Below are 27,673 nucleotides of genomic sequence, written 5' to 3' on the forward strand. Positions count from 1 at the left end.
TGGTCAGTCCACAAGGTACAGTGTAAAATGAATTAATACAAATTTGATAAAGCTCAACTGCATATTTCCCAGAATTCCTATTCATGATTCTAAGCATGCAAAACTCTATAGCAAAAAGAAAAAAAAAAAGTAGATGTAACCACCAGAGAGTGATAGTGAACTAGCCATGTATTAAATAGTTTTGAAATAGTCATCCTATTGCAACAGCATGAACACCAGAGAACTAAGGTAGAGAATCAATGTAGTACTTGAATGTTCTTTTGTATTAAAGGAGGGAATGTCTCTATCCACAGCAGGCTTCAGCAGATCAAACTTTAAGGTGGACACAATAAAAATTAAAGACATTAAACAAACAACATTTTATTTAAGAACAATATTCAATGGAAGAAAACAAATTTGGAAATGTTATCTTTAGCATATACATAATCAAGTACATGTAACAATGCTGTACACTTTTAACTATTGGAGAATTTAAAATAGAATTTCAAGTGTAATTTCAAAATGCCCATATGAAAAAAAAAACTACTGGTAAAACATGGAATACATAGTTAGCTAAGTATTACAATGTCAAAAAGGAGTATTCAAAACCCTAGAATTCCTTGATTCCATCTTTTTCATGTTTAAAATCTACTTGGCTTGCACATACATGTTCATGTGCAAGAGGAATAGTGAATAAACTGCCCCCCCCCCCCAAAAAAATCCCGTCAATTGTGTGACAATTTTACTGTTATCTCCCCTCCTTTATTAGGCAATTCATGTATTATAATTCAGTACTTAATTTAAAATGGTTGGTAAAAAAAAATTAATTACAAAGTGAATGGAAATGTTTTGGCGGGAATTTAAATTTAAACCAAATCTAATTAGTTTAGTTGCCCCAAAGTAACCCTACATACAAAAAAAGTACTTTTCACTATGTGTATTTGGTACTTGTACTTTGGTTGCAAAACAATAAGTACCAGACCTGGTTGTACAATTGCTATGAGAATCAAATTCCAAAATTACATTACCTATAAAAAACAATAAATTATCTTCATTTTGTTCTTCAAATCATTTTCATACAGAATACTTTGACTATGTTGATGAATAATTGCATGTTAATACCAACAACAAGTTGTCAAATAACAAAAATATAAAAGAACGTGTCATACAAAAATCAAAAACTGTACACTGTACATGCATGTTTACAATAAAAAATATTGAAAAGTAAAATTTCGTCTTCGTAGGTGATTTGGCAGAACAATTTACTTTCTAAGAATGAGTCAAGAAAAGATGAATAACCAAAGGATATCTGGGAAGAAATTTAGATTTCTAAATGTATGATCATTTTCATACTACAGATTTCCTGCATTTATTAACTATTGTTTTTGATGTAGTTCAAATGCTACAAAGTCTAGCAAACTGAGCATAATACATGTAATGCAAACTTCAACAGTAAAAACTGTATGTGTATATACAAAATCTTCCTTGTGAGTTTCAATCTATGAAACATACAATTTGTAATGATGCAAATGGGCCATAACCCATACATTGTTTTAAACACACAATGTAAAAACAAGGCACTTGCACTGCTCTTATTGTGAACATGTTATTAAAAAAAGTTTTTTAAGCAGGAAGACATTTTGCTTTCATCATGGAAAGCCAATATTGAACACAATATGGACAAAGCAGCAGTTTTTCCTCACAACTCTCTTGATCAAATAGAAAGGAACTGACAAAGAAAATACTATAAAATTATGTTAAACAAGAAAAGAAAATTAACATAAATATAAAAAAATAAGGTGTACCAGTGTATGAAAGTAGAACATATTACAAAATACATCAATTGTTCATTTTTGATTGCATATACCGTTACATGTATTGATTTTGAACACTTTGTGGCAATCAGCAGAAAAATACTTTATTTGACATACATAAGTGCTGACCAAAAATATGTTAACCCATCAATGGTTATTAAACTTATGGTAACAAATACCCCTAGAAAAAGTTAACAATTGATACATCATCGGGAACACATTTGATTGATTGTCTCATTGGCAATATTAAGTACATGTACTAAACAGGATAAGAATACCTCTACAAATTGAAAACAATTCAAAAAATGTCAAAAATAATATCATGTGTGGATTTCACAACCATATTTTTTGGCTATAACATGACCTGAGACAAGGCATGGCTATCAGTTAAACAAAATATTTAAGGGTGCCATGAAAATTCAAGAGTGGTTAGTTTCTAAAATTATGTCAACATTAACACAAACTGGTACAATGATGTTAAGGTAATATCATATTATCCATGTATTGGTAAATAAACACCAAACATGCACAGAATTTGCCATGTTTTGAAAACAATTTCTGTGTTTGCATGCTTTACATAAGTAAGGAAATCAGTACTTATGTACTCACAATGATGAAAAAGCTTACAGATGATATTACAGTATTTACACAATAGCTGCAGTTTTTAATACAGATGAAATCAAAGTTTACATGATTGAAATATTTACCCATAAAAGACAATACATGCATCAATCATCAATGTATAAATGGACGGTTTAAGTTTTACAGATAATATCAATACAATTATTTACAAAGCTGCTTTAGTTTCTATGGATGTCAGATTTTATATAGATTATACAGATTTCCAGATTTCAGATTTAAAATGGATGGTGCAGTATGATCAAACTTAACACTTTAATCTAAGGTTGTTCACTCCATCAAATGACATCACTTTCCTTCCATCAGTAACACTTCTTCAATGTCTTCCATTTGTTTTGTAATATCTGATTTAAAAAAAAACAAATATTAATGACTGTAGCTCACATTAATTGTCATTCAATTACAAAAGCTAAAAAGTTTCTGATTTTTATAATGTACTTACCTCTACATCTTTGTGTAGCGGCATCCAATTTCTCCTTGTCCCCCTTTAGCTCTGAGATACTCGAGCGCAAAGCATTGAGTTCATCTGTTAACAAACAAGAAGAAATGTATTGCTGAAATCTGCTCTTTTCAAATCAAAATTGATGATTATGGCTCACTGCTGTTAATTAACTTACTTTGCAAAATCAGGTTCTGTTTTAACACAGAAACAAATGCTTTGGTGACAATCTCATGAGACCCAGCACATGTTTCTTGGCAGGATTCTTCAAAACAATCACAGTATAAGAATTGAGAAAGATCAAGCTCCAAATAAAAGAGAAAACTTTGAGGAAACTTATCCATCTAATCTCAATTGACAACAAGAGGCCCAGGGGCCACATCGCTCACCTGAGGAACAATTGCCTTCATTCTGATCAAATTAGCATTGCAGTATCAAAATATCTTGACAACTGAGTACAGTAGATCTTGCTAAAAAAAAATTGAAAATCTGCCAATTTTTATCCACCTCTTATTTTTTTGGTAAATACCAAGCCCCTTTTGTTGTTGTACCTGTAAGAAGATTTTTCTCTATTCCTATATACCCCCCCCCCCCCCCCCCATTTCGTGGCCCCACTTTTCTCTAGGGAATCATGGTTTCATCAAACTTAAATCTGCATAACCTGTGCTTTCACACTAAGTACTGAGTTTTGGACCGAAAACTTTCCCAGAGTATTTTTAAAGATTTTCTCTATATATTCCTATGTAAAAATTCAAATCGCCATCACGGTCCCGCCCTACCACTAGGGACTGTGATTTTGCAAACTTGAATTTACACTACCTGTGGATGCCTCTATACACAAGCTTAAGCTTTTCTGGCCAAATAGTCTTTAAAAAGAAGATTTTTAAAGATTTTCTCTATATATTCCTAAGTAAAAATTCATCCCCCATTGTGGCCTCACCCTACCCCTGGACTATTAATAAACAAACTTGAATCTATATGATCTGGGGATCCTCCACTCAAATTTGGGCTTTCCTGGCCTAATAGTTTTGAGAAGAAGATTTTTTCTCTATACATATATAAAAATTTATCCCCCATTGTGGCCCCGCCCTACCCCCAGGGACCATGATTTGAACAAACTTGAATCTACATTATCTGAAGATGGTTACACGCCAATTTGAGCTTTCTTGGCCAAAAAGTTTTTAAAAGAAATTTTGTTAAAGGTTTTCTCTATATATTTCTATATAAAAATTTATCCAACAATTGTGGCCCCACCCTACCCCCAGGGATCATGATTTGAACAAACTTGAATCTACACTACCTGAGGATGCTTCCATTTTAATTTGAGCTTTTTAGGCCTAATAATTTTTGAGAAGAAGATTTTTAAAGATTTTCTGTATATATTCCTATGTAAAACATTATCCCCCTATTGCGGCCCCGCCCTACCCCCAGGGACCATGATTTGAACAAACTTGAATCTACACTATCTGAGGATGCTTCCACTCAAAGCTGAGCTTTCCTGTCCTAATAGTTTTTGAGAAGAAGATTTTTAAAGATTTTCTCTATTTATTCCTATGTAAAACTTGATCCCCCAATTGTGGCCCCACCCTACCCCTGGGGATCATGATTTGAACAAACTTGAATCTACACTACCTGAGGATGCTTCCATTTTAATTTGAGCTTTCCTGGCCTAATAGTTTTTGAGAAGAAGATTTTTAAAGATTTTCTCTATATATTCCCATGTAAAACTTGACCCCAAATTGTGGCCCCACCCTACCCCCGGGGACCATGATTTGAACAAACTTAAATCTCCACTTCCTGAGGATGCTTCCACTCAAAGCTGAGCTTTTCTGGCCAAATAATTTTTGAGAAGAAGATTTTTAAAGATTTTCTCTATATATTCCCATGTAAAACTTGACCCCCAATTGTGGCCCCACCCTACCCCCGGGGACCATGATTTGAACAAACTTGAATCTACACTACCTGAGGATGCTTCCATTTTAATTTGAGCTTTTCTGGCCTGATAGTTTTTGAGAAGAAGATTTTTAAAGATTTTCTCTATATATTCCTATGAAAAACTTGATCCCCCTCTTGTGGCCCCTCCCTACCCCCCGGGACCATGATTTGAACAAACTTGAATCTACACTACCTGACAATGCCTCCACACAAGTTTAAGCTTTTCAGGCCGAATAGTTTTTGAGAAGAAGATTTTTGAAAAATACCAACAAATTTTCAATAATTCTCAATTATCTCCCCTTTAAAGAGTGCGTGGCACTTCATTTGAACAAACTTGAATCCCCTTCACCTAGTGGTGCTTTGTGCCAAATTTGGTTGAAATCTGCCCAGTGGTTCTTTAGAAGAAGATGAAAATGTGAAAAGTTAACAACGACGACGACGACAACGACAACGACGACAACGACAGACAACGGACAAATTGTGATCAGAAAAGCTCACTTGAGCCTTTGGCTCAGGTGAGCTAAAAAACACTGATCATTATTCATATAAAATTGAATGTATGTCATAAAGTCCCAACAAATCTGTCAAAAACAGGTTATATCCCTTGAATTTAAATTATTCCAGTGTGAAACAGGAAGGGAAATGATAGAGCAAAAATAATTGTTAGAAAGTCAGTACAGAAACTACACCTCAATTTTCACATCTACAAACATGTACTATTATAATGACTTCACTTCTGGATTAGTAACATAATTCGTTACCATAAATTACTTGCCAGAAAAAAATAATACTTACTGAAGAACCTTTGAAGGGTTTGGTCAATTTGTTCCGAGTCTGCAGTCAGTGGTAAGCTGGAGAGAGTGGCCTTGACCTCCTGAAGGAGGCGTGGTTCCACCATGGCATCACTAGCATTTTGGTTGTTATTGTTGGTTTCCAGGGAGTTCAGGAACACGCTGAAGCCATCCAAATCCGGCAGACTACTATCTTCTTCTAAAAATTTGCAAAAGTATGCTGATTGCTGAGAGAAAATTTTGTACAAGTGTTAAAGGTTGAAGTTTCAGCCCGTTGGTTAACCAATCTGGGACCTCAATTCAGTTGATTGACAGGGGCACATGGACCAAGTAAATTTGAAGGCAGTGCTTATTTTTCGATTTTCAATGAAATGATTTTAATAACACAGAAAAATAGAATTCAAAACTTACTACTTTTTTGCTGAACTTCAACTGCAGTAAAATCCTGGGACAAATTTCTCTGTATCTGCCTCTTCTCCGACGACACTGGAGTTAGAATGTTGCTAGAAACCGGGTCGGGTGGATGTACATCAGTGTTCTCCATAGAGGTCGGTGTATGGTGAGCTGGGGTATGAGGTTCTTCTAAAACTTGACACTCTGCAGAATCCCTCTCATTCTCCTCCTCATCAACAAAGAACCTCTCTGTTTCCCTTCCATCGATGATAGGTATCTTTCCAATCAAGTTCTCTTCCATGCTGTTGCTTTGATCTTGCATATCTTTCTTCTCTTTAATTGGAGATGACGGAATAATTTCAGAAGTCACCAACATATTTTCATCATCCAGCTTTGAACCGAGTGGAGTACACATGTCAACTGGCTGGGAACATTCTTCTTGCTTGTGAACATCTTCAGATAGGTTATAAATAACATCAATTCCTTTCTTTTGGGCAACATCAAACAAAATTTTTTCTTCAAGTAGAGTTGAGTTCTCTATCATTTCTGGAAACGACGGTTCCAATCTATTCAGAAAACTGGCGTCCATCCAGTCGCATTTTAGTGCTTTGTATTTGTTGTCTTTCTTCAACTGCATACATTCAATAAGATCCTGAACATCAAATGTTTTACACAGGTCAGCAAGTGGGTAAAATTTGATTCCATCGATCACAAGAAATCTGAAATGTTCACCAAACAAAGGAGCTATTCCTCCCTTCAGTGGCATCTGACATTCATTGGCTTCTAACCCAGCTTCATCATCCACGCTGTCTTTTCCAGTTTCAGCATCATCATCCGATATCTCTATTCTATCCACAGCTTCATCATCCACAAGGTTTATCTGAGGTGCAGCCTCATCATCAACAATATCCATACTAGTTTCAGCTTCATCATCTTCTATATCTTTTCCAGTTTCAGCATCAGAATCCACTTTCCCCATATTTGTTTTTTGAGGAATGAAATCATCAGAATTAACACCATAAGCCCTAGCTTTATTCATATCTTCCACCTTATCACTTTGAACATTTTCTTTCAATTTTTCAACTTGCACTACCTCCTGGTTTGATTCAGACACTACATTATCCTGACAATTTTCCACAGCATCTATTTGCTCTGTCTTTATCTCCTCACATGCAGAAAATTCATCTGCTGTATCAGTGGAACTGAAATTATCCAATATGATAACATCATCAACATCATCGTAACTTGAAGTTACATCACTCTCCTCCATGTATGGTATAGTAGCATCACTTTCGTATCCCATTGAAACACTACTCTTCGGTTTAGCTAAGTCACTATAAACGTTTTCTGCTAAATTCTCAAATGTTTCACCCTCTGAAGAGCTTTTGTCTAAGTTTTCTTGTGATGAGATGTTTTCTTCATTGCTTTGGAGAGTCTGTATGCATTTATCACCACAATTCTTCAAACCAAAGAAATACTGATAGAGTCTATGGGCATCACTGATATGAATGATTCCGACATGTTTTCCCTGTCCTACTTTGAATGGATTTTCTGACCTGTTCATGTACTCTCTGACTTTGGGCTTCAATATTTCTGGCAACTCCTTGTAGAGAATTTTCAAATCACGTTCTTTTGCAAGAAACACAGTGGTAAAGTACTTGGAACGAACAGACTTTTTGCTTTTCCCAGAGTAATTCTCTGCGAGTGACATAAAGTTTTTGTTCAATATTTCTTTCATTAACAAGTACTGTCCATTCTCACAATTAATACACAAGACTTTTTCTCCATGGAATCGAATCGGAAAAAGTGAGCGAGTTTCAAGGTACACACTGGAAGCTTTCGGTGATGGATTTTCAGTTCCAGAGTTCATATCACAAGTCTGTTGTTCTTCACTTCTTTTATCAGTCATCTTTCCACTGTTGATAATGCTTTCACTATTTGGAGAACTTTCACTTCCATCCATGGAAGATTCAATAGGTGTCCTAATAGAAACATTTTGATCTTCAACTGCCTGACAGGCAGCAGATGGTTGCTTGAAGATGACAGGATAATCTGACTGTTGAGGCAAATCAATGACTTCTTTATCAGACTCCTTTCTTAACTTTTTAGATGGCTGATCAGCCTTCCTCTCTGAATCCACTTCCGTTGGGAAACGCTTACGTTTGTTAACATTTATTGTCTCTTCATTTGTTTCCGCATTTTTGTTGTGACTCTGTTCCAATTCATTGCCAACCCCATTTTCAGGGCCTCCCACCAAATCAACAATTCGTTCTGATTCAGGTGTCTTTGTTGACTGTTTTGAACAAGGTCTTTCTTTGTTCACTGTTTGACTTGCATTGTCTTGAGATGATTCAGGTTCCATCTCTGAGGGCTTTCCTGTTGGTTCTATTTCCAAGATTGAAGCAGCCATAGAATTACTTTCAGCAATATTCTTGTTCTCCATTAACACTTTATGCAGGACATCTGAAAGTGTCTTCAAACTTTTATCTGATAATTTCAGTTTCTGGTCAACAGAAGCACTCTTCTTTTTTTGCTTTGCATGCAAAGGTGGATGAAAGGGTAACTTCACTGTCAATTTTTTGTTCCCCTTTTTACCAGTAACTGCCTCATCTGATTCATCAGAATTCAAACCCACTGAATCTTCACTTTCTCTTTCTGGGCTCTGGTTTTGATCATTTTCCCAGCTTTCATTCGCTTCCACTTTAATAGAAGCCAAGTCTTTATTTGTATTTGTGGTGAGGTATTCTGCTTGACTACCAATATCCACATGGTTAGCTAAATTGACAGGAGATTCAGGTGGACTAATAGCAGTATATGTCTTAGCCAAATTAACACCAGAGTTAGGAGAATTGCTAGCTGGGCTAATATCAGAATATGTATCTGCCAAATTTACAGCAGCATTAGCTGGACTAATAGCTATATCTGTATCTCGTAAATTAACAGCAGTGTCAGTTGGACTAGTACCATGTATGCTCGGCTCACAATGCTTTGGTGTGACAGTGTTGTCATTTGTTTGACTGACACTGTCAGTTACCACATTACTCGTGGTGGATTCTGTTTGACTGACTAATCGTAAAGTAGTTACTTGTTCCTGTTTTTCATCAGGAAGCCTGTACCACTGTCCAAGAATGGACTTATCTGAAGGCTCTTCATCTTTAGCAGGGGATGCAGAAGTACTCGGAGAAGGGTAATTTTTAAAAGTTCCAACTTCTTCCAAGCGATTCAAGTATGTCTCTGCAAAATCCTGAAAGGATGCTGGACAGCCAGAGGGATGTATTACAGCAAAGCTTTTAAGATAGTGATCGTACAACTGCCAACAGTGGACATAGTACCCAAACTTAGCTCCAGATGGAATGTTTTTCACAATGGCAGAAGACTTCTCCTGGAAGAATTGCCAAGTCATGGATCTTAAGTGTTTGGGCATCGATGAAAATGGCACAGAATTCACCATATTTTGCATGTTTTCTATAGGTCTGAACCTTGGCTGACCTTGTGGTGTGATTGCTGACTGTGTCTGCTGTTGAGATGACATGTTTCTTCTGTACTGCCGTGGCGGTCTTCGCTGTGATGAATTGCATGATGGATAGGGCATTCTAGGTTGGTTTGGAACTTGGCACTGTCTAATACCATGGCTGACCATATTTCCTCTTACAAAATTGCTCCCTAAAAATAAAAGAACAAAACTACAATTAACATACCTGGTATCTTAGGTAACGTAGGAAAAATTCACAGCAAATCTGTTCAAAATGGAGAATTCTTGATTTATTTTTGAAAATTTAGTGATTTCTCTTTTTTTACGTCTGTCTTGCTTGTCACTTTTCTATCCTGACTGTCAATAAGTTCATATCTAACACACTTCCCCCCCCCCCCCTCTTCAATATTTTGTAGAACACCCAAAAATCTTCATCATAAAAAATGATAAAACCAAACACTGAAAACAGTTTTCTCTAAAAATATTTTTTTTTTCAAAAAAGTTCAATCAAGGAACCAACGTAAAGTCCATTATAAATCCATTGACAAGAAAAGAATAAAGAATAAATATAATTAGTCTACTTGCCTTGACTCTGGGCTGGTGTGTGGTTCCCGACTTCAGGATAGCCCTGCTGGGAGAAGTATATGTTTTGAGAGGAAGGAGGGACAGTGTAGTTTTGTGACCAATCTGTGTGACCCAGGGAAACACCGGACGTTACAACTCGTTCTTGAGAATTCCTTCCATGGCTACTTTGTCTACGATTTTGTTGCGGCACTTGAAAAATTCTCATATCTTGTGGGCAGTTATTGGGCTGAGAATCAGCTAGAATCCTCAGAAGATGGGAATGATTTTTGGTTGATGTTGGATGTACAGTTCCTGTTCGAAGGGAAGAAGGATTCGTATAAACGGATGAGTTTTTACCGACGTCAATATTGGATGTTTGTGTTGATAGCACGTTTGTAAACTGGTTCCCCTGGATTGGTGGTGTTTGGTTTGAGGAGTTTGGGTATTGCTGATAGGCAGGATGGTAAATGTTGGGAGGATTTGACAGCTGTTGTTCCATACGTCCATTGGTTATTGTACCTTAAATGTACAAAGGACAATTTGTTGAACTAAAGATGTAAAGAGCAATCACTTGGGAATCAGCAAAATTTTAGTGACTCAATTTTCTTGGATTTTTGGGGGTATCCTTCTTTTAAGAATTTTTATTCCCACTTTTTATGAAAAACAGTTTTGATTCAGCAAATAACTACAATTTATAAATGCATCTCAATAAACATTGAAATTCAGTAAACTTAAATGATTCCATAGCAACATGAGCCTGTCAGTTTTATACCAAATAAAACCTTACACAATTAACAAAAGTAACAAATAATTCAATTCTGAGAGAGAAATTAAAATCTTTCAAAAAATTCATTTTGTTTACATGTATCTTCCAATGAGAAATGAGTCTCTCCGACTTTCTTACCAATGCCCCCTATCTGGTGGGGGTAGGGCATTGTGGTGAATGAACTTGGTGGCTCTCCCTGAGAACCCCCACCGGTCCAGCCCTGAGGGGCACCCCCGTGGCAGTTTCCATTTGGCAGTTGACCACTGTCCCAGGGTCCTGGGTTGGTGGCCATGATATTTTCATTTAGGTCGTGTTCAAAAACATGTCGGTTCCAATCAGGATCTTCATGGGGAACGTTCACGTAATAGCTTATTTCTTCATTCTATAATAGAGATAGGCATTGTAAAGATACATGATTAAAACATAATTTTTTTTTAAAGAAATGGTATCTACTGTACAAAGAAAACAGGATACTAAAATCAATTTCTGAAATCAGGGTACAAGTAATTAATATACAAGATAAAAAAAAACCAAAATAATTGTCTAGAAAAGACAAGGTGTTGCAAAAATGCGGAACAGAAAACGGAAAAAATACAAACATATTACCGGTACATGTATTACCATGACTACATATATCAAAAGGATCCTTTGTTTCAATTTGTGGCTTTTAAGTCAAAATATTCTGAATTGAATTGATTACTCAAACATATATCTATATTTTTTAGAAAAGAAATGGCCAGCAGGACCTGGATTGTTAATCAGCTTTTATGGGACATTATGGGTAGAAAGTTAAATATAAGTATCCCATTTCTCATAAATGTTAGTAAACAATTAAGGCTATAATTGATCATAAGCAGGGCTAATAATAATGACACAATAACACAATTTAAAATTTGTGTATCCAATTGTGTTACATAGAAAATTGTAAACGGCATTTTCCTGTTATCATTATTGTTGGCATTATGTATTAACAGTATTATGTACTATACTTGGGGTGTTCAGAGATTCAAATTTGACAGCAACCCAAAATAAACCTGTGTGACCTTGTACTGGATTGATATTGTTTATAAACAGTGGACATGTACAACTTTGCATCCATGCAATGCTAATTTATGATTTGATTTGCAATATTGTATTAATTAAATTGATGTTGAATATACATGTAATTTAATTACCTACAACTAATATTAGCCATAAAAATCAATTAAAAATCAACAACTACGATAGATTGAAACTGTTTGGATACAATTTAGTCAAATTGTGACGGCATTGAAAACAAAATATTCACAACATCCAAAATCCTCAATTTTCTCCAGAAATATTTTGAATGTGCAAAGATATTCAGCAAATATAACCTCTATCACATCATTTTAGAGGCCCTTTTTTCTAAAACTTTCATAGTGCCTTCACACTGTACAGTGCATTGATATGGTGGCTGTGTGTGTATATATTATGTAAGGGTTGTTACACATGCGCACAGGCAATTCATTGAAAATTTGTGGTCATTAGAGTGGAACCATGCAACAATTATTTTTATACTTTCATGTTAAATACTGAAATCTGATTGCTTTAGACGCAGTTGATAATCCGTTCTATTACCCTCAGCGTTAGCAACACACTTAGCAACGGGTAACACAACGAATTGTAACATGCGCGTAAATTATGCACGCACAGTTCGCCGTGGAATTCTTGTCATTTCTATATAAAAGCAGAAAAAAAAGCTCTAAAATTAAGACATTCAGTATAATAAAATAAATAGTGCCTCTTCGCGTCGGTTGACAATGGTTTCCTCGGGGTTTAAATTTCAACTGTTACCCTCCCAAACAGGCACTATTTATACAATGTCATCTTCATAATTTCAAAAGGGAGAGTGATGTCTGGTGTCTCTCTCGTTTACTCTATTACTGCAGTCAGTTGCTTCAAGCTACAGTCACCGTAACAAAATGTTTGTTTTCCTTCATGATTAAAACAATGTAACAGATAGTCCCGTTTATAATAGCCTTCCTGGTGATACTTCAGTAACATTGTCCTTGAGGACAGGTATATACATTTATACACATGTCTATTGGCTTGCTACCAAGTATCTGCAGGTCAAGCTATCTTTCATTAAAATAGCTTTTCCCTACATACAAGTTCTCAACAATCAATTTTTACAGCTTTGCAGATTAACAGCAATGAAGATTTACAGCTAAGAACATTAACATCTCACTAAATGTAGAGCTGTACATGCAAATTAGATCCTGTATTTTGTCCAATACACAGATTGCGGAAGGTTTTAAACCAGCAACAGTTAGGCAGACTGGGACCACCGTGCCATTTGCTGCATGCTACATGTCAAAAATCTAAAAGTATCTGTTTCTTTTGCAAGTGTTGCTTCTATCTTATAAATCATCTGGTATCAAACAATTCTTATAACGTGATTCACAATGCTTCTTAAAATGAGTCAGCTAATTCTGATAGGAATAGATAAAAAGTCAAAGAAAACATTCTATTTTAAAACTTCTATCAGAAGTTGAGTGCTCTGAATGTTATTTACATCTTCCAACTACAATATATTTAGCTGTTGTTATTTAATATAAATGTTTGGTAATTAACACTGATGCTTCTCAGCTGGGCACTCAAATCCCCTTACTTAACACACTCAGCAAACATTCTACACACAGTGAGTTTCCGAAATCTTATATTTCAGCAGGTGTGCATATTTTTTTTTTATTTTAAAATCATTTTTTTGGCACTGTTTCCTGTGTGTAACTGTGAATATGATGTCTGTTCAACAAAAGTTATGGTTTAAGAGTTTTACACTGATAAGAAAGAGGAAAATCGTTCAACTGTAAGTACATGGTACAATTTGATTTTTTTTAGCTCTCTTAATCATAAAAGTTGCATGAATGTTCATTTATTCAATAGATATTAGATATAGCAGTAATGCATGAATAAGCTTAACATGTAAAGTCTAAAAAAAAAATTTTAATGCCTACCATAACACAAGTTTTCTGCTTTGCCATCCACAACTTTCTGGTTTCAAGCTGTGGATGGTGGGAAAGGTAATCTGACACTCTCAGCACAGAATGAGCAATTAGAGGGTTATTGGGAGAGAGATGGGGGCACCTTGTCATCAACCAATCTCAGACACAGGGGGTCTGGCCACCAATATTTATATCCTGCAAGCTTTAAAATAGAGAATGGCTGGGGCATTAATTAAATAGTCCTCTCTTGTTTTTCTCTCCTTTTGTTTATCAAATCTTAGAGCAATTAAGTGATGCTATGACCTTCAAATTTATAACGGTGCACATTAAATCATTGTCCATGATAATACATGTACAAATCGAGAGAGAGAGAGAGAGAGAGAGAGAGAGAGAGAGAGAGAGAGAGAGAGGGGGGAAAGTCAACCATAGCAATCTATAGTCCATCAGGATAAATAATTGCATGCCATTCCATATAGTCATTATTTATCTCAGAACAGAATATACCAGTGGCAGTGCTAACCTATATATGCTGAAAGTTTAACCTTTCCTGGTGTATTGCATGACAGAGGCAATTTATGAAACATACTGTTACATGTTAACAAAGATTATAATTGATAGGTCAAACAAAATAGAATTGTCCTAATGAGACAAATCCCCCCCCCCAAAGGCATTTCTCAAGTACTGCAAAAGTACATTTCCCTTATTAGAGCAACTAAAATAAATATTTATTAAAATAGGATTTTTGTGAGACTTATTATCATGATTATAGACAACAATATTTTAGAATTGTGAATTCAATGAATCAGCATCTGTATTACAGCTTCTCAGTTACAACGCTTAAACTTCCAAAATGTCAAATTCACATGTCCCCAATATCTGAGAAATGATACACACATTGACAATACCCTTCCCACAATGACAATACCCCCCTTGCTTTCTCTCTCAATTCATGAGGATAAAACCTTGAATGTGAATTTTTATCTGAGTCTTGACAGATTTAAAAATTTCCCTCACATCCTGCTATAATGTAACTACATGGCTTGCTAACTGTCCCCATAGGATTAAGACTTTCTTTGATGTGCTTGTAAACTTGGAGAAATTCATGAAACACATCAGGATTTGCAGATTTCAATTGTTTAAGGTGGTATGGGACACCTCCTTGTTGTGACGTATTTCTGATCGAAATAAACAATAAAATTAAGTATAATTTTATAAATGTTTTCTTTCTCGGTATGAATACTTTACAACGTAGCGCAATGGGTTAGAGTGGTAACCACATTACTGTACATGTAAGTCATAAGTTCGAAACCCGCTGGGGCTTTTATAATTTTTACCTTTCCCAACAACTTTAAAATATATTTTTGGGGCGAATATTGTAAAAATTTTAAGAATATAAAACGGTGAAAGTATATCCATTAATAATTCTATTATAATATACTTTCATCCACATTAATATCGACAGGTGTCCCATATACCATCTTAAATGAAAAACAAGGAGAATTCAACAAATTTCTATTACCAGTACAAAACAAATATAGAACTTATCTTAGTTGTCTTTTATTTTTAATTTCATTTGCCTATGGTCACATCTATTATTTTGACTACTTAGTTCAAAAGCTTTTTATCATTTTGCAAAATTATTCATATTTATGTTGCACTTGCATGATAATAAACAGTATAATCCACACGCCAGTACCCATTTCAGATTATCAATTTTTAGACGGAGGCTAAACAGCATCTGTATATTGTGATTGTCTTGCCCCCGTGACGTCAAATAATGAGGACTCCTTAAGCATGAATAAACATGTTGTGCTTCTTTGTCTCTGTCGCATATCGTTCACATATTATCAATTAATTTCCCGCGGAGACATATCTCTCTTTACAGCCCCCCCCCCCCCCCCCCCCCCCCCCCCCCGAAAGTGATTTGGGAAGTCAGTGCATTTTACAAGCTGATAAGAGTGTCACGCGTGAATAAAAAAATAGATAGAATTGACAAAAAAATCTTTTATATGATGCAAACAATAGCCATAATTTATATATCATTAAAACTGGTACCATATAACTGAACTTGAGTTCTCTGCAAATTCAAAATAAATAGCAAAATAAAGTACAATGTCATGTGTTTATTGTGTCCATAGTCTTAACGAGAGAGAGAGAGAGAGAGAGTTCTGTTGAGAAAAAAGAAGTTTACGAACTAAACTTCAGAAACACTATATCAATCTTTAAATTAAACATCACAAACAGTGTATAATACTTCATTGTTAAGACGTATGCTTCCTTTCTCTTTATTTGAAATCAATCATCACAAACAGTGTAGAATACATGTACTTCATTGTTATACATACTTTTTTTCTCTTTGCTAGAAATCAAACATCACAAACAGTGTTGAATACCTATACTTCATTGTTAGGCATGCTTCCTTTCTCTTTACTTGAAATCAAACATCACAAAAACAGTGTAAAATACTTTATTGTTAGGCATACGGCTGTTTTTCTTACTTGAAATGAAAACTATTGGAACGAACTTTTTTCCCTTATCTTGGAAAGAACACGTGGTGCATCTCGCGCATTGATTTGAGTAACAGGGGTAACACGTGCACTTGGACTGTAACTGCATGCTGGATTCAATCACAATGTACTATATTGTTTTGTGGACACTAATTCTATGAATATATAATATTATTATAATTCAAGTGAATGTATGTAAAATTACGCCTAAAACGCTCTCTCATAATGATCATAATAAGAGAATATCTGGATCGACGACACTCATTAATCAAGAAACCCCTTCTGCAAGATAGAAAATGAAAGGGGGGGGGGGGGGGGGAGGTTGTACAATTAGACAAAGTAGTTTACAATTTAGAGGTTATCTTTTGTCTTGAACAGGTGTGGAAACCTCTAGGATAAGCTATTTTCTACCTTGGGTTTGCAAATCACTATACACAAGAAAAGAAATGTGTACATAAATAGTTTCCATTGTATTTTTCGAGTTCGAGTTGTATGCATTTAATAACATATACAGTTTCCCATGTTGTTTTGTGAAGCAAAATAATTTCCTCCTTCCTTTTTTGTAAAGAATAAACACCTTTAAGTAGTAATATAACAAGCTTATAAGGTTAAAATAAGAGAACAAAACTAACTATTTAAATATTATCTACCTAACTCTGATGTCAACCTGAAAAATATCCTCGCGACCTTAAGGTGGAATAACACATCGTTCCAAAATGGTTGACCTCTCATTAAAACGACATTTCATTTTATTAAAAGGACTTGATTGAAAGCAACATGTAAATTACTTCATAGTCGAGTGGATAACGTGTCGGGGTTGTGATCCGTATATCCCGAGTTCGAATTTCGCAGGGGCTTTTGCTATTACATGTACTCATTGTATTGAATTTTTTAGATATAAATTTTCTATCCCAAAACTGCAAATTTTTCGCTTATTTGACATTTGTACAGTTTGTTTATTATCATATCTTTCATAATTAAATAATTTACTGTTAATTTGAGTGATTTTTTACAGGTGTGTTATTCCAACTTAAATTGCCATAATACTAAACCGCTTCGCGAATATTCTAACATGATAAGCGGTAAGCGCGCTGTTTTTCCTTAAATTAAAAAAAATCTTATAAATTTTCATTAGTTTAATTTCCTCCGAAATGATGCCTCCGTCTATCAGTACTTTGATTCCCTATAGATGATGTCTCAGATAATGACTCGTGATCTCTGTATCTTGCTTTTAACTCTCTGACTGACACTCTAATTGATCATTAGAAATGCATTACTCAAGCATTGTAAACAATAAAAATAGAAAAATAAAATTTTACCAAAATCGTGACATTAACCCTTAAGCTGTGGTGGGAAAGGTAATCTGACACTCTCAGCACAGAATGAGCAATTAGAAGGTTATTGGGAGAGAGATGGGGGCACCTTGTCATCAACCAAATCTCAGACACAGGGGGTTAGGCCACAAAGATTTATATCCTGCAGAATGTTTACAGTTGCTTTATTCAACGAATCTGTAGGGATTACCTCCCGTACTTTTCCATGAAATCATTAAATCTTGTCTAATCTCTATAAAAATCTACAGATTGTGTTCAACTAATGTACAAGTTTTCAGATTATTCCATAAATTATTGTTTCAAAGTAAAAGTGAAAACAAAGTAATGTCTACAGATAAACACAGATAGATATAAAGACAGATGGGGATTTCAGTGTCCCCAAAACTTTATTTGCAATGATGTAATTCATCGTAAATTTACATCCAAAAAGAGATATATCATATTTAAATTGGGCTATGTAATGTATATATGCCAAAAACAGTTCTGTATGGAAAAATAATGGAGAGTTTCGAGGCATATTTCGATTTCTTTGGCAAAAATCAAGAAAATTCTGCATTTGCGTAGAGTTAACGTTGTTTTGTTGCAGAAAAGAGGAATAATTCCCATTTAGCGTAATCATTCCTCAATAGGGTAACTGCCCTACCACAGGGGCTCAGTTGTTGGATTTGTTTCCAAAGACAAATATGATTCCCTTTACTTTTTTTAATGTACATTGATTACACCTTTTCAAACATGATTTTAAAGGGGGGTGTTAGCAAATGATTTTATTGCAATACACAGAAATAAACCTAGGATTGCCAACTATAATCAATTTTGTCTTCGGGAACAAATAATTAAAAACTCCACTATCCAACAACCGAGCCCCTGTCAGTGCTGTGTGCACAACCACAGGCACCTGAATTTTTATCAACCAGTCGCTCAATAAGCCAAACATAACAAAATTCCACCACCTCTTTATATGAATACACCCTTGTGTATTTATATGTAGAGGAGGAAGATTTTTTTTTTATATTTGGCTTACTGAGCGACAGATTGATAAAAATTCAGGTGCCTGTGGCCCAACCGTGTCACCAGAGACTCTGCTGACACCCATTATCAAGTTTTATTAAATGAAAGTTTCACTTCTTAGCGACAAAAATATATTATGCAAAAAATATAAAGCTAATTATGGATATATGAAATGCATTACTCACCAAGGCTTGATTTAACTTGCTTTGTAAAGATTGTTTTATACATGCAGACCATAATTTTCCAGTAAGCGCCTAGAATAGGATAGGACTAACAAACGAATAGGAGTAACAGCGTGTCTATTGACCTTAATGTTCAAAACAAAACAAAAATCTTTACTATCAGTATGTTCTAAAGGTTTTTGTAATTTATTGTAGATTATAAATTATTTATTAGAACCAAAAAAATTATAAAAACAGCAAACATTGAACAATATGCAAATATTATTGTACAAAACTAACGAATTGATTTCTAATCGGGTTCGATCAAAATACAATGAACTTCCGGTTCATTTTTTCTGTTAAAAAAATAGAAGAAGAAGAGAGAAGTTGTTATTAAAACTGCTTGTGGCTTTTTAGCACAAGACACAGTGGTAAAATAATCAAGAATTCTCTAGTCACAGTAAGTAAACAGTGTTTTGATTTTAAATATTTGGTTCTTGGCGCATAGCTACATTATGAGTACACAGCTAGGCTGACAGCTAGGCTGATTATTTTTTACCTGCAGATAATGACTTCCTTCTGCTGTTCTAGTCGTTCGGGGACCTGAATTAACCATAAAAATAATTGAATGCTATGCAGATTAAAATTTGATGTGCATTCACGTTTTATTGACGATGATATTGATACAACTTCACCAAAAAATGAATCTGGTAGAAAGGGGGCTGTTGAAAATAACATCTGATGGACCCATCTTGCAGTGTATCCATTTGTCCAATTACAGACAAATTTCAATTTTTTTGCAGACATACACCGTTAAACTTTGATATCTCGAACACTGATATCTCGAATTCAGTGGATATGTTGAAGTGATTTATATTAGTCCCAACCACTTATTTTTTAAGTATTTTACCCTCGATATCTCAAATATTTGGTCAGGATATCATTAAGTTTTTAAACAGTCCCTTCTAGTTCGGGAGAATGAAGTTTGACTATATTTTCACATTCTAATTTTTCTATCCTTTTGGCATAATTTGATTCCATTCGAAATATGACAAGGGAAAACATTTTAAGAAATGCATACACATGTATTTGGCACGAAGGTTGCCTGTGATCTGTCATGCCCCAAATATGTGACCATGGTGTGTGGTCACAACATCATCCTCATCCTCATCATCTTCAATGTAAGTTTGGGTATATGTTTTAAGGATACAAGGTCTCTACTATTCCTTAATTATGGAATTTTATGGGGAAAAGTTAAAAAAAAAAAGATGTATCATGTAGATTTTCTGTTACTTTGTACTATTAAAATTATCTAAATATTTTTTGTAGTGATAAGTTTTAAACCCTTTTAATTTTTAATGAAAGACTGCATGAATCTTTGAATATGGAGAATGCATAAGCTTGTTGTCATGTAACATATTGCATGAACAATTCTTTATTTAATAATTTATATTCAAAAGCTGCAGTAAATATAACTAAATACCAGTAACAAAAAGGAGAATTGACTATGAATGCTAATTAATATTGAATTCTATTTAATACAGAACCTAGTAATTATTCTCTCACAACTTAACAATTCATCATATTATATGCACTAATAATTCATGTAATTTTTTCTTCCTCCACACTCATTAGTAATTAATGAACAAACTCAGCAATGGAAGGAAGCAAACCTCCCGTAAAAGACCAGAGTGAGGATGCAGAGGAAAAAGCTAAAAATCAAGTAACATCACAAAAGAATCATTCTGCAAATGCAACCCACAGAAATCCACAGCCCACTCATGGTGCCTCTTCCTCCTCCGCAGAGGCGGAAAATAGTCAGCACTTTAGCGGTGCATTATCCGTCAAACCCTCCGAGGCACGTGCACATAACCTGACCACAACCACCATTTCTCCATCAGCATCCTTTGCCAACAACTCTCTGTGCTCTAGTCCTACATATATGCCACTTGCTTTAGCTGCTGGATCTCTCTCCTCAGGTGCAAATAGTCTAACAGATTTTGAAAAACAGGTAACCTCAAAATTTTAATTTTTTTTATTGACTCTTTAACATTTTTAAGTTTTTATGCACAGGGCAGTTTTTTTGTGTGAATTTTTATACTTAAATTGTATTGATTAATTTGATTTACATATAAACTTGCATGTAGATGTTTAGACTCTGTTGTGTTGGTTTATTTTAGGTGATTAATGCCACTAGCGGGTCAGTAGGACATGGTAATGCACCATACAATTGGCAGTCCACGAAAACATCCATAAAAGAGCGCCTGCACTACTTATATAACACAGAAATTATGTGTGACATCCACTTTCTAGTCGGGACCTTGCCCAATCAGCAAAAGATTCCAGCCCACAAGTTCATTTTGTCAGTTGGAAGTGCTGTTTTCGATGCCCAGTTTAATGGACCAATGGCCACCTCAGAGGAAGTGATTGAAATCCCTGATGTGGAACCAGAAGCTTTTTTGGCTCTGCTCAAATTTCTTTATTCTGACGAGGTTACGATTTGCTCAGACACCGTTATGACGACTCTGTACACAGCAAAGAAATACGCAGTGCCTGCTTTGGAGAGAGCATGTGTAGAGTTCCTAAAACGCAATTTAAGTAGTGATAATGCATTCATGTTGTTAACCCAGGCTCGGCTTTTCGATGAGCCCCAACTGGCTTCACTGTGCTTGGAGACCATCGATAAGAACACCTCTGAAGCAATCATGGCTGATGGTTTTACAGACATTGACAATGACACTCTCTGTGTAGTGTTAGAACGAGACACGCTTGGCATCAGGGAATGCAAACTCTTTGCAGCAGTTTGCCGATGGTCAGAGGCGGAGTGCGCCAGGAGAAACTTGGCTCAGTCAAGCGAACACCAGCGGAGTGTTCTTGGAAGAGCTCTGTCCCTGATTCGTTTTCCGCTGATGAATGTGGAAGAGTTTGCTCAAGGTGCCGCGCAAAGTGGACTGCTGCAAGATCGAGAGGTGGTGCAGCTCTTTTTGTACTTCACCGTCAACCCCAAACCCCAGATCAGCTTTCTTGACGTGCCTCGCTGTTGTCTTACGGGCAAGGAACAAGTGGTGTCTCGCTTCTGTCAGATTGAGAGCCGATGGGGATATAGTGGTACCAGTGACAGAATAAGGTTAGAATTTACATATAAATTTATTCATTTTGTATGATTTGTAATACATCTACATATGCTATAAATCTCACTATTCATGTGTTATGGATAACTTCCAAAGCATTTAACATTTCAAATTACTTCCTTACATAGATTGTGTTTTGAACCCCTTTTTTTATTGATCCATGAACTCAAATGTTAGCTGTAGTTTTAAATGTATGTCACATTTGCTATTAATTTAATTAATATGACGGTTGTCTGCAAATTTTGTACCCAAACTTGAATATTCAAATTCAACTAAATCTTCGAAAAGGATGGCTATGAATTAACGATACCACAGTACTATTTAAATTATCATTTGATTCTACTGTCAATGGACATATTTTGTTGTATTGTATATAATATATAAATATGATAAACAAATGGTTTCGACACAAGATTGTTTAGAAACTGTTGAGTTTATGATGTAGAAGTTTGTGATTTATGTACATGTACCGGTAAGTTGAAACTTGTACATGCCCAACAGTACCAGTAGTTTCTGATGCTCTTTGTAGGTTCATGGTGAACAGGAGGATTTTCGTGGTTGGTTTCGGACTTTATGGAAGTATCCACGGACCAACTGAATACCAAGTCAACATTCAGGTCAGTAGCAAAAACACTTCACAGGAAAACAGAGGCTGCAGATAGACTAAGCATTATTTAGATGTTCACTCCATAGTCAATTTTGGGAAGAAAAAAATTTTTTTTACATGTTTGCATCTACTGATAAATAGTTTATGTACAACTGTGAAAGTTGGTTAGCAAACTTAGGAGCCACATAAAATTCCACAAAAGCTCCTCATCCTTTCATTATCACATCCCTATACAGGGTTGCAAATGACCACTCGCCCACTCGATAACGTGAGTAATTTTTACTGTGGGCGACTATTTCTCAAAGTTTTAGTTGCCCACACAGCGAGTATAAATTTTTTTGGCAATCAAGGACCAACTTAGATGAAAAAGTAGCTTTTTGATCGGTAACTTCACCGGAATTTCCTTTGAAGGAGAAGTTGAAGTCACCCTGCATTATGAGTTGACAATCATTTAATTAATTAATTAATTCTGAAGACGTTTTAACAGCCTTAGTTAACCCCTGTTGTAATTAATAACTCGAGATTGTCATATCATCAGGGGTTATAAATACCGGTGATGCAACCACATACTGTGCAACCGATGTTTATTACCTTTAGTGTTGATGTTACTATTGCATTGAATCATTATTTTTTGAAGTATACACTCTCATAACTGCCGCGGTGTGTGCATACAAATTGAGTAACGCGCGTTAGCGCGTTATGAAAATTTGTATGCACACACCGCGGCAGTTATGAGAGTGTATACTTCAAAAAATCATGATTTAATGCTTATATTTACATTTTTTAACTTCTTGCCTTGTCTGCAAATGTGAATTATACCTTAAAATTTCGATCTTATCCTAAGGGTAAGTTAACATTAATGGAAGAGCCACAGTAACAGCCACAAGCGTGAACTTTGATTTTCGCTTGTGACGTTGCAGTTTACAGCGTTCAACGTTTGTGACGTCATAATAAAACTCGTCAATTTGACCTTTGACTACTTGTTGCATTTAGAGGCATTTGAAGATCACAGAATTTAATGGAAAAACACAGTAGAATGTAAATATAATTAGTTGGTAACTTGTAATTAGTTAATAACTCTGCCAAACTAATGCTAAAATAATCATAAAACCGTTTGTTTACAGCTATCTTTTAAACTTTTTATATCTTTAAAACTTTTTATATAATGGTTGTAACTGGATCAAAGGGTTGGACCAATTAGTGGCAATTACCTTCAAAATACACAGAAATACAGAGACTAATTTTATTTGTCATTATAAGCTAACAAATGTATGAATACAAAAAGAATTAAATTTAATAAATTGTATCTAATTCAAATCAATAATGGCACTTAACAATTCCTATTCTACTTGTACATGTATATATTTTAATATTATAAACTCACTTCATTGTGAATATTAGTGGGCCCCTATAAATTATTGTGGGCTCGTATAAATTTAAAAGTTGGGAGCCCACATGGCCCCTGGGTTTGAAAATGTTATTTGCAACCCTGCTATAGCTTACTACCTGGGTCACTAAACCATGATATAAATGTGAATTTTATACTTATTTTGCAGGTCATTCAGTCGGATTCGTTGAAGGTGATGGGTCAGAATGACACGACCTTCCTGTGTGACGGGACAAACAACACCTTCAGAGTGATGTTCAAGGAACCCGTGGAAATACTGCCCAACATCAGCTACACAGCTTGTGCTACTCTCAAAGTAATGTTGGAAATTAAAAATTCTGCAATTTTGAGTAGAAAAATTTACTGTATACAGGGAAATATTCGCCCCTTTTATTTTCGCCCCTTTCGCACTGGATGTCAGCAGACAAATTTAAGACTGCATGAGCAAATTCCCATGTCTCAAATTATGTCTCTTTAAACACAACTTTTCTGAGCTAACTCAAGACAGAGTGAAACTGTTTGCAAGTGAAGAAGGGCGAAAATAACCCTGTATAGTGTATACAGTATTTCATGGTTTGATTTGTCTTAGAAAATAGTACATGTATTTATTTTATTTTTTTTGCTCTAAATGCAATTTTGTTGATTTTTAACTTGCATTTGGATTTGCCTACACATTTACTGCATAATATACTTAAATGCACTACATTTACATGTCATGTTATTGTAGATAGCAATACTGTATACAAGGAAATATTTGCCCCCTGTTTAATTTTCACCCTTTTCACGCTCATTGTCCATGGATGAATTTAAGACTGGACAAAATTCCAATGTCTCAAATGCTTTCTCTCTTTCTCTTTAAATGCAATTTCCCAAGGCGATGTCAAGATGGGGCAAAACTAAAATAACCCTGTATACAGTATTCGATCTTAGTCACAGGATATCAAATTATTTGCTGATAATCTTCTTCTTTCACTTAAATACTCTATACAAAGCATTCATTAATGTGAATTTTTATTTCAGGGTCCAGATTCTTACTATGGAGCCAAAGGACTGCGGAAGGTCACCCACGAATCTGTGTCAGGCGGAAAGGTTACGTTTCAGTTTACCTATGCCTCCGGCAACAACAATGGAACCTCTGTGGAAGACGGACAAATCCCAGAGATCATTTTCTACACATAGAATCATATCAAGTGGACGAGACTGAAGTTGCGTAATTGTGATCGTAATGTGCGACAATTCAGAAGAGCTATGATGACAATTGACATCAAACTGAGCATGTGATGAAGAAAGTGTGTATTTATTATTGTGCTTTGAATTGTGATATGTAATTGTACTAACAATGGACTGGTGTATTCTTAATGTTGCTATTGATAGCATATATGTGTTGAAAACTGATATTTTCAATCAATCCTTTGTATTTTTGTTATTACAAGATCTGCAATTTGATATCTCTCAGGCGAAAAAGTATTTCTCCTCTTTTTCTAAAATTGTTATACATGTACATACCGGTATGTTCATACATGTATATGTGGAAAAAAAAAATCAGGTTAAGCTTGAACTATTTTTGGAAAACAGGTACCCTACATACATCAGATTTTGGATACTTCAACCAGTTGCTTTAAAGCTGATACTTAGTTAAGACTTCTTCTGTTTCCACTGGTAGATCTGATCTTGAATTTTGCACAGCTTTACAAGTCATTGCTATGTATACAATACATTGTATGTGCAATTTCGGATAGTTTAAATAACAAATAATTTCCTCCAGAGTGATATTCTGTAGATAACAACTTCTCTTGACAGACTTGTTATAAGGAAGAAAATGTACATACAATATTTTCATAGTGCATGTATTTTTTTTTTATTTTCATTAATATTAATTCTATACATGTACGTTTACATGTAGCTGAGAGAAGCTTGATACATCTAGTGAAGACGGAATTGAAAGTACATTGCGCTAATATTTACATCAGCATTTTTAGGGATCACTACACAACATCAAGGTCTTGCACTTACAGTTTTCTGTTAAGGGTACTGGATGGTCAACAAAAGAACCACCAGATCAGCTGCTTTAAAATTTTAATAGGATATTTTATAGCTATGAATTATAATAAAGCAAAGGAAAAATCCAAATATTTTAGCTTTAAACATTTTTTTGAACATTTTTCTTTATCTTCATCCAGGGCTTTTTATTTAAAGAACCGATAGACCAATCTGCTATTATACATACTGTAAATTCCTAATTTAACGCGAGGAATTAATATCTGCGTAAAATCGGGGAAAACACATCTCACAATTTTGAAATCTCACTTTTATTTTCCACACATATGTAATGAACAAGAAACTATGGTAAAAATTAGGCATTCGCGAATTTATGTTCTCGCGATTTGATGGAAAACGGTTGAATCGCGGAATTAAATACTCACGAAAAGTAAGGAATCTACAGTGTATGCTTAATTTCATTGAGCTACATGTCTGAAGTTTGACGTAAATTCTAAACACTGGGTGGACTTCAAAATGCACCATTGTGAAAATGTTCAGACTCAATGTGATCATACGCATGTTCCAGCATGTCATTTATGTGATTTAGATTAACCCTTGTGATATTTCATGTTAATCTATCGTCCTTTGCCTATACATATTTAATATAATGATTTATTTTTTGTTGAACACCCCCATGCCTTAGTGAAAGAATTGATGTTATAAACATGGCTTCTATTATTAGGCTTGTTGTAAATTGTTATCTTGCCATTTATGACTTTTTACTCTAAGAATAACACACAGAGGTAATCCAAACTTATTGACATTTTTTTTTTAATTTTCATAGTTTGAAATTTTTCATAGTTTGAAAATTAGTTGAGAATTAAGTTTTTTTTTGTTTTGAATTACCAGGATTTTTAATACTGAATGATAATAAAATTGCATACATTTTTTTGTACATGTATTAATGGTAATTTCATTGTACTTTATAATCTTTACAGATCCAGTGCATGCTTTAAGTTGATTAAATGTACATGTATACAAATTTGTCATGAATTTCTAATAAAGCTGTATCAAAATGAATTACTGGTAGTTCTTCAATTTTCTTTATTAAATACATGTATGTGATAAATGTGATTAAATATATCCTCATTATCTTTTTTTTAATTAACAGCTTCAAAACCTTAATGGTACATGTAATTAATTGGTTTAAACTATGAAGTACTATAGATTCCTTATTAAATTCAAGGAATTAATTTCTGCTTCAAATTGCAAGAAGACTTTAAAATATCACCTTTATTGTCTGAGAGTTAAGAGCAATAATAAATAAGGTGAAAACATCCATGTTTACGATTTGATGTGCTCGCGCATATTTGATACAAAACAGCAGGGTCGCGGAATTAAGTACTTGCATAATATAAGGAATTTACAGTAAGCATATTTCTTTTTTTAATTCCCTTATAATTAACTCTGATAATTTAAATGGGACCAAAGGTTTTTGTTTAAGATTTTGAAGGACTAGTTAATGTAGTTTGATGTAGTTAATTTTGCTACAGTAAATCGCAGCAAACAATGAATTCATGCTTACAGCAAAGTTATTTTTATTCCTCCTGACTTTATTACCGGGTACATGTTGTAAACTTGACGGATGCAACAAATTACGCTTAATATAATGATTAGACTTTGCCTGTCTCTTCCACTTCGTTATAAGTATGTTTTACTGTATCATGATACATGAACTTATAATTCAAGAAAAATATTTATTTGCTCTTACCACACTTACGAAAGACGGATAGGGCCACA

General features: G+C 34.7%; 2 protein-coding genes across 5 annotated transcripts; one reads left to right on the forward strand and one right to left on the reverse strand.

The window, feature by feature from the left end:
- Positions 1-344: 344 nt before the first annotated feature.
- On the reverse strand, positions 345-18,892 carry LOC128177841 (uncharacterized). Of its 3 annotated transcripts, none has more exons than XM_052844725.1 (8): positions 18,793-18,892; positions 10,931-11,174; positions 10,048-10,545; positions 6,009-9,653; positions 5,602-5,796; positions 3,050-3,136; positions 2,875-2,958; positions 345-2,776 (listed from the first exon to the last, which is right to left on the reverse strand). In XM_052844725.1, exons 2-8 carry the CDS (start codon positions 11,082-11,084, stop codon positions 2,721-2,723), a joined length of 4,719 nt encoding a protein of 1,572 aa, XP_052700685.1. In that variant the 5' UTR covers positions 11,085-11,174; positions 18,793-18,892; the 3' UTR covers positions 345-2,720. The 3 variants fall into 3 exon arrangements, with proteins under 3 accessions (XP_052700685.1, XP_052700684.1, XP_052700683.1); XM_052844724.1 differs by lacking the exon at positions 18,793-18,892 and adding an exon at positions 13,771-14,097 and having other exon boundaries at positions 6,012-9,653; XM_052844723.1 differs by lacking the exon at positions 18,793-18,892 and adding an exon at positions 13,771-14,096.
- Positions 13,371-26,953, forward strand: LOC128177843 (BTB/POZ domain-containing protein 1-like). 2 transcript variants are annotated; one of them, XM_052844730.1, is made up of 6 exons: positions 13,371-13,622; positions 20,404-20,779; positions 20,949-21,895; positions 22,429-22,516; positions 24,063-24,209; positions 24,914-26,953. In XM_052844730.1, the coding sequence occupies exons 2-6, from the start codon at positions 20,426-20,428 to the stop codon at positions 25,070-25,072; spliced, it is 1,695 nt and encodes a 564-aa protein (XP_052700690.1). In that variant the 5' UTR covers positions 13,371-13,622; positions 20,404-20,425; the 3' UTR covers positions 25,073-26,953. The 2 variants fall into 2 exon arrangements, with proteins under 2 accessions (XP_052700690.1, XP_052700688.1); XM_052844728.1 differs by lacking the exon at positions 13,371-13,622 and adding an exon at positions 19,072-19,228.
- Positions 26,954-27,673: the final 720 nt, after the last annotated feature.

This window comes from Crassostrea angulata, chromosome 3, assembly GCF_025612915.1.
Source record: "Crassostrea angulata isolate pt1a10 chromosome 3, ASM2561291v2, whole genome shotgun sequence".
Taxonomy (NCBI): Eukaryota; Metazoa; Mollusca; class Bivalvia; order Ostreida; family Ostreidae; genus Magallana; species Magallana angulata.

What these genes read in the sequence shown, in the direction of transcription:
- LOC128177841 (XM_052844723.1), bottom strand. Translation starts at nt 13,908, where the DNA reads ATGACAAGGTGCCCCCATCTCTCTCCCAATAACCCTCTAATTGCTCAT. An exon ending in AGCAGAAAACTTGTGTTATG is followed by an intron (nt 11,175 to 13,770) that starts GTAGGCATTAAA and finishes TCTCTATTATAG; the next exon opens with AATGAAGAAATAAGCTATTA. An exon ending in CCACCAGATAGGGGGCATTG is followed by an intron (nt 10,546 to 10,930) that starts GTAAGAAAGTCG and finishes TGTACATTTAAG; the next exon opens with GTACAATAACCAATGGACGT.
- LOC128177843 (XM_052844730.1), top strand. Translation starts at nt 20,426, where the DNA reads ATGGAAGGAAGCAAACCTCCCGTAAAAGACCAGAGTGAGGATGCAGAG. An exon ending in GGTACCAGTGACAGAATAAG is followed by an intron (nt 21,896 to 22,428) that starts GTTAGAATTTAC and finishes TGCTCTTTGTAG; the next exon opens with GTTCATGGTGAACAGGAGGA. An exon ending in AATACCAAGTCAACATTCAG is followed by an intron (nt 22,517 to 24,062) that starts GTCAGTAGCAAA and finishes CTTATTTTGCAG; the next exon opens with GTCATTCAGTCGGATTCGTT.